This window comes from Halyomorpha halys, unplaced genomic scaffold, assembly GCF_000696795.3.
Source record: "Halyomorpha halys isolate HHAL.00 unplaced genomic scaffold, Hhal_1.1 Scaffold2095.1, whole genome shotgun sequence".
Classification (NCBI taxonomy): Eukaryota; Metazoa; Arthropoda; class Insecta; order Hemiptera; family Pentatomidae; genus Halyomorpha; species Halyomorpha halys.
The window spans coordinates 147,121-152,909 of record NW_027104976.1 but is presented as its reverse complement, the minus strand read 5'-3'; the positions used below and the strand labels follow the sequence as shown (position 1 = coordinate 152,909).

At 30.6% G+C, this 5,789-nt stretch overlaps 1 protein-coding gene across 1 annotated transcript in view; it reads left to right on the top strand.

The window, feature by feature from the left end:
* Positions 1–5,789, top strand: part of LOC106691129 (reticulocyte-binding protein homolog 2b) — a 54,667-nt gene that overhangs the window by 22,855 nt on the left and 26,023 nt on the right. Inside the window, exon 5 of the mRNA XM_014436796.2 lies at positions 5,194–5,295. Coding sequence (XP_014292282.2) covers positions 5,194–5,295 — 102 coding nt within the window. The remainder of the gene's footprint in view (positions 1–5,193; positions 5,296–5,789) is intronic.

Sequence of the window (5,789 nt, the reverse complement as noted above, 5' to 3'; positions counted from 1 at the left end):
GAAATAAAGTGTTGAGACAGTATTGGATACAATTTGTGGTTTTATTTAAGAAATATAAATTGTTTTGAGGCTAAAATTGGATAACATTTATTTCATTTAAACAAAAAAAAAAAAACAGTCTCTAGAAAGTCTAAAGATTATATCAAATAAATATTTTTGATCGTATTTAATAATTTTAAGTATGAAAAAAATTACAAAAACCAAAAAGACGCTTCCAGTAAAGTATACCAAAAACCATTATTTTTATAAGGAAAAATCATTTCAGATTCGTTTTTTGCAAACTGCGAAATCCATCAATAAACATGTTCACATAAATTGAAATCAGAAACGCTTAGATTTGATTTTTGGAGGATACATCTTTTTATTTACCAATGTCTTACGTTCACGATAAAATTCGTAACTTCACAGTTTTATCCGATTCCAACGTTACAACAACTGTTGAAGAGCTGAACTTCCACACTTCCGACTCATACATATTTTAGATTCTGGAAGAAAAAAGAATAAAGGAGAGAAAATAGATTTAAATAAAAAAAAAGTAATTGAAGCAGTCTTAGAACTGGTCGACAGAAATGAAATTTTTGGAAATGTTATACTGTATTAAAACTATAGCTTAACGTAGAAAATATTAGTTCTACAATAATAATAATAATTAGAATATAATACAAGTCAATTCTAGCAGGATTTTTTTAAATATTGTAACAGGAAAGAACAGATAAGGAGCTCACTCAGTCATACCGGCACTGCCAGGATGTTCATGCCAGGATTGTTCAGCTTGCTACTCTCTAATTACAATATAAAAATTCCTGCTTGAATTGGGTGACGTTTCTCCTCCCCCCTCATCACCACTTCCGTTTCATCTAGTGTCACGAAATCAATTTATTCCGGAATAAAGTTTTTTTTTCTTAATTTGTATAACGTTGGTAAAGAAGTTTCACTCTAAATAATTTTTAAAAATTGAATTATAATTATTATTAATTTGTTTAAAAAGTTCCAGTTTGTTACCAACAAATATTTTTTCAAGAAAAAATACTTTAGAATTGTTTTAGAGTCCTCAAAAACTTTAATATGATTTTCATCAAATAAAAAAAATATTTTCTGTCCCACCTTGCAACGTCTGTCGGTCCCGTTTGTTTGAATAGTGTATGCATATATTCAGTATATGGTGATTTTTTTTTTTTAATTTTCTATCTACCGTTCGATTTTGTAAAATATATTTTTGTATCAATCAGAATTCGTATTTAAGGACGCTAAAAACGAATCTGACTTGTATTTTCTAAAAAATATTTTTGTTGGCCTACAGAGATCTACTTTAGTTTTTGTATGATTTTTCACACATTTAAAACTAACAATATTTTTTGTTATTTTACACCAAAATCATTCCGATTGTTTAGCATCATTATCCAACTATCTCATAATAATATGTATAATCGAAATAATTTAGACTGACTGAAATAAAACAACATATAATAAAAATATATTTGGACATATTGGACAAGTAAGGTTGTAATACAAGTGTATGATAGTGGTAAAATGAAAAATATTTTTGACTGTGAATTTTAATGGATATTTGACTTATTGGATAAAAATGTTTTGACCTGGGCAGAATAGCCTGTATGAAGTGTTTGGAAAAATATTAAATAATATGTTTCATAGTGAATTAAGATTGTCCCTGAAGATGGCCGAATTGGCCGAAACGTTGGACGTGTAAAAACAATAAAAGTTTTGAGACTATAATTTGGATAATGTTTTGAATTATTTAGTAAAAAATTGCCAGTCTCAAGAAAGAATTTTATGATTATAAATATTTGGACATATTTATTGTATATTGGACCACATATAATAAAAATGTTGCCGAGGAATGTGGTAGCAATTGTTGCTATGGCAGTGCCTATAAAGCTGAAAATTTTAAAGGTGGTTCTTATAATTGGGTGCAATCAGATTGGGTTTGAAACAGGCAGTATTTTATGGGGCGAAACAAGTTGAATCTAAGAATGTACATAGCTTATAACTCGAAAACCATATATTATTTGGAAAATTAAAGCTGCTTATTCGAAACATACCTAATTCTCTACAAGATAAAAAGAGAAGAATCATTTAAATCGGTGAAGCATTAGCAAAGGTGCCGCTAATTTTAATGTTGTTCCATAATCATTTAAAAAATTTTAGACACAGCTATAACATAATACATGGAAACTCGTCGATGGATTGAAAAAGCCAATACTACGAAGTGGATTATACATCAATAAAACCAGAAAACTGTAGACTATTTAAAGTAATATCTTTCTGTAGTAATGAGTAGTGTACTCTATTTGTAACTAAATATATCTAAGCACAAATAAGTATAATGCAGTTGAAGAAAACAGACAAATTACGTTTTAAGCGTCTAATTTCTGTCTTTTTTTTTTTTTTGTGCTTGTTATGAGACATACGTTTATGACGTAATTCAGTCAATTAGATACTATTGAGCTTCATCTCATCATGTGTTTGTAACCTGCAAGTATAATCCAAATTTAACGCAGATGAACCCAAGAGGTTCAGCTAGTTTGGTAATGAAATAGTTAATTACAAATTTAGAATAAAAATTTGAAAATTGACTTGATAGGTTTTGAACACCTCTATTTAATAACCTCCTACTTTGATAAAAATTATTTTAATTTAGAATCCAAAAAAATTATCTGAGAGTTTTGAAGTTGAACCTAAATCTTTTTTCCTTCTCAATTATATTTATTTTCTAGGTCGGGTGAGACAAACTTGGGAACAAAAAATTTAAATTTTTATTTAAGTCAAAATTATGATAAAGACATCTTTCATCGCAGTAAAATAACATATAGCATATAATTAAAATTTATAAATAAATATCTGAGGTTTCATTGCAGTAACAATTTTTTTTTTTTACTTATGTCTTTTAGTGTAAATGCCAAGATTTATTTCCCAGTCACTTCCCGAAATAAATATTGAATGTCCCTGCTGGGATTCGAACCCAAAACGTCCTACGACATTACATCCTCTATTGTTTCCTACCTATTATTTCTATAATCATCCAAGGAATAATAAAAAAATGCTTTTGTATGATCATTATAATGATATATCTCAATTGAATAGACAGATATTATACTGTATGAATACTAGAATTTACTCATAGATAACTTACATTTTTATAAATCAAGATAAACACGATTTCGTCACCTAGCAAAATTTTATATTACAAAGAATAATCCTATTTAGTAATATTTATTAAAAAATAAAAATACATATAGCACCCTAAGAATAAGGAGATTGAACATTAAATGATAAGGAAACCTACTTCTATTAATTAGGTTAAGTATTAAATGTCGTATTCTCCTAACAGAAATTAATAAAGGCAGGCAAAAGATAGAACAATAGGTCCGAAGGCATAATATCCTCAATCGTGGGACAATGTAGAACATTTACTAAAAGAAATACTGCTACTTCATTCTATAAAGTTTTTTTATGATGAATAAGAAATAAAAAATTGTTTTAGCTATATACAATAAAAATTCATTAATTATTTTATCATGGAGATTGATTCATTTTATAAGTATTATTACAATCGAACACCTCAATGCTGCAGATTGAGTTATAAGCCCGACTTGAAAAAAATTCAAAACGTGTTTTGAAACAGATTGGAGGAATATAGTCTGAGTGGCGGTCAATAAATGTTTCAAAATAGTAACAAAAAACTATTTATTGTTAACCAACGTTTCGCCCAACTTTGCTGGCCTTCGTCAGGGCTGATAAGAATCACGTTTTGATGTCAACTGCCAGTCTTTTGAAACAATTTTAGGACGTTTGTTTACTTTCGGATACTAAATTCATTTTAGTTTTATCATTAGTATATTTCGATTGCTACAACACCTACTTGACAAACGCTCTAAACTTCCCATTCACTACAAAAAATTAGTATACACTACAATAATCAGACCAATTTGGACATATGGAAATGATTTTGGGGCTCTACCAAACCATCAAATTCCTCTCACATCCAATCCTTACAATCCAAAATCCTACGCAAAATCCTTGATGCTCCTTATTACGTTACAAATAAACTCATCCACAAAGACATTAACATCCCATTCGTTGCAAATTTGGCCCAAAACAGATATGCGTCTTTTCATTCCAAACTCCGTATCCATCCTAACCCATTAGTTCTTAATCCCTCATCCTTAACAATCCCTGATAATCCTCCGAAACGATTGAAAAGAAGATGGCCCCAGTACCTTCTAATTTAAATTAATGCTTGAAGTACCACCAACGGGTGGTTTCTTCCCAAGATTTTCAAGTGTAAATAAAACAATCCATAGATTTACTTATTGTATTTCTTATTTATACAGTTGTAAATTACATTAAGTAAATAAATAAAAAAAGTATTATCATTTGGCTGGACGGGGCATGCCGTATACATTATACATTGGAGTTTCGCCGTAATAACGCTACACCCTCGCTATAACGTCGCATCCTTGCTATTTTACCTTATCCCTCTAACATTACACCTTAATAATGCCACATTCTCTCTCTATAGAGACTCTCCATCGTTATAAAACCGTGCGGTGTTATAATCACGCTATTTTTAATTTTATAATGTCGCCGTTGTTAGCGTTACTCACTATAATGCCGAATCCTCGCTATTACGGCGCACCATCACTGTTATGTCTACTTTCGCTACAACATCGCACCCTCGCTATAACGCCGAACACTCGTTATTACACTACATCTCCGCTATAACGCTAAACCCTCGCTATAACGACGCATCATTGCTACAACAACGCATTCTCGCAATAACGCCACATCCTCGCTATAATGACGCACCTTTGCTATAAAACTGCACTGTTACTGGGTGTGCCGTAACCCTTGCTATAAGACTGTGCAGCACACTCGCTATTAAGTCGCTCCGTCACTACAACTTCGAATCCTTGCTAATACGATTATTGCCTGCACAACCTGTCATTTCTGATTCCATAAACTGTGGAATCTTATTGGAAAGGCTATATGTGATTTTAATTATTTTCACCTTATCTAATACCTTTTCGTTTAATTCATTTTTGAGGTACCGAAGGAAATACTCAACTTGGAGGCATTTTTGGATCGTTTAGATTTGGGCTTCAAGGGACCAGAAAAAAAAAAGTTCGACTATATTAAAAAATTGAATACTCAAGATTATAATAAATATTTCAGGTAGTGGTTAGCGGCGTGACGGTCAAGTCTAGAAGAGTAGTGATCAAGGAACCTTCCCAGGGCAGTCTAGAACTCAGGCCGCATTTGAGCTGTACAGATTTGGTAACGTCACTAACTTTTTAGCTTCCTCCAGTTTGTAGTATATTGTAATTAACAAATAATATGACAAAATTGACGGTAACGAACAATTAGCTGAGTTCAAAACGTTAAAAGCATGAAGAGTTTATAATCTTCGTTATTTCCATTTATAAAGAATCGTCTTTGAAAAAAATTGCGAAAACGAATAAAAAGTTTTAAACTGTAAAATGTTCAGTAGTAGTTATTAAAACAAATTTTTTAAAATATTTTCATAATTAAAAGGGAAAAAATATATAGTATAAGTTTTAGAATTGACTAAGCGGTGTCATAAATACTCAAGACCAAATGCATAATAAGAAATTGACGAAGGCTGTGTGAACTTTTCAGTTTGACAATGGTATAGCGTATGTTGTATGTTATTTTGACATAATATAGACCCTATTGATTTTAAGGTTTGGAAATTAAATTATCTTTGAAATGGCTAAGTAGAATGTTCCTGTAATGGTAGATATAGATTT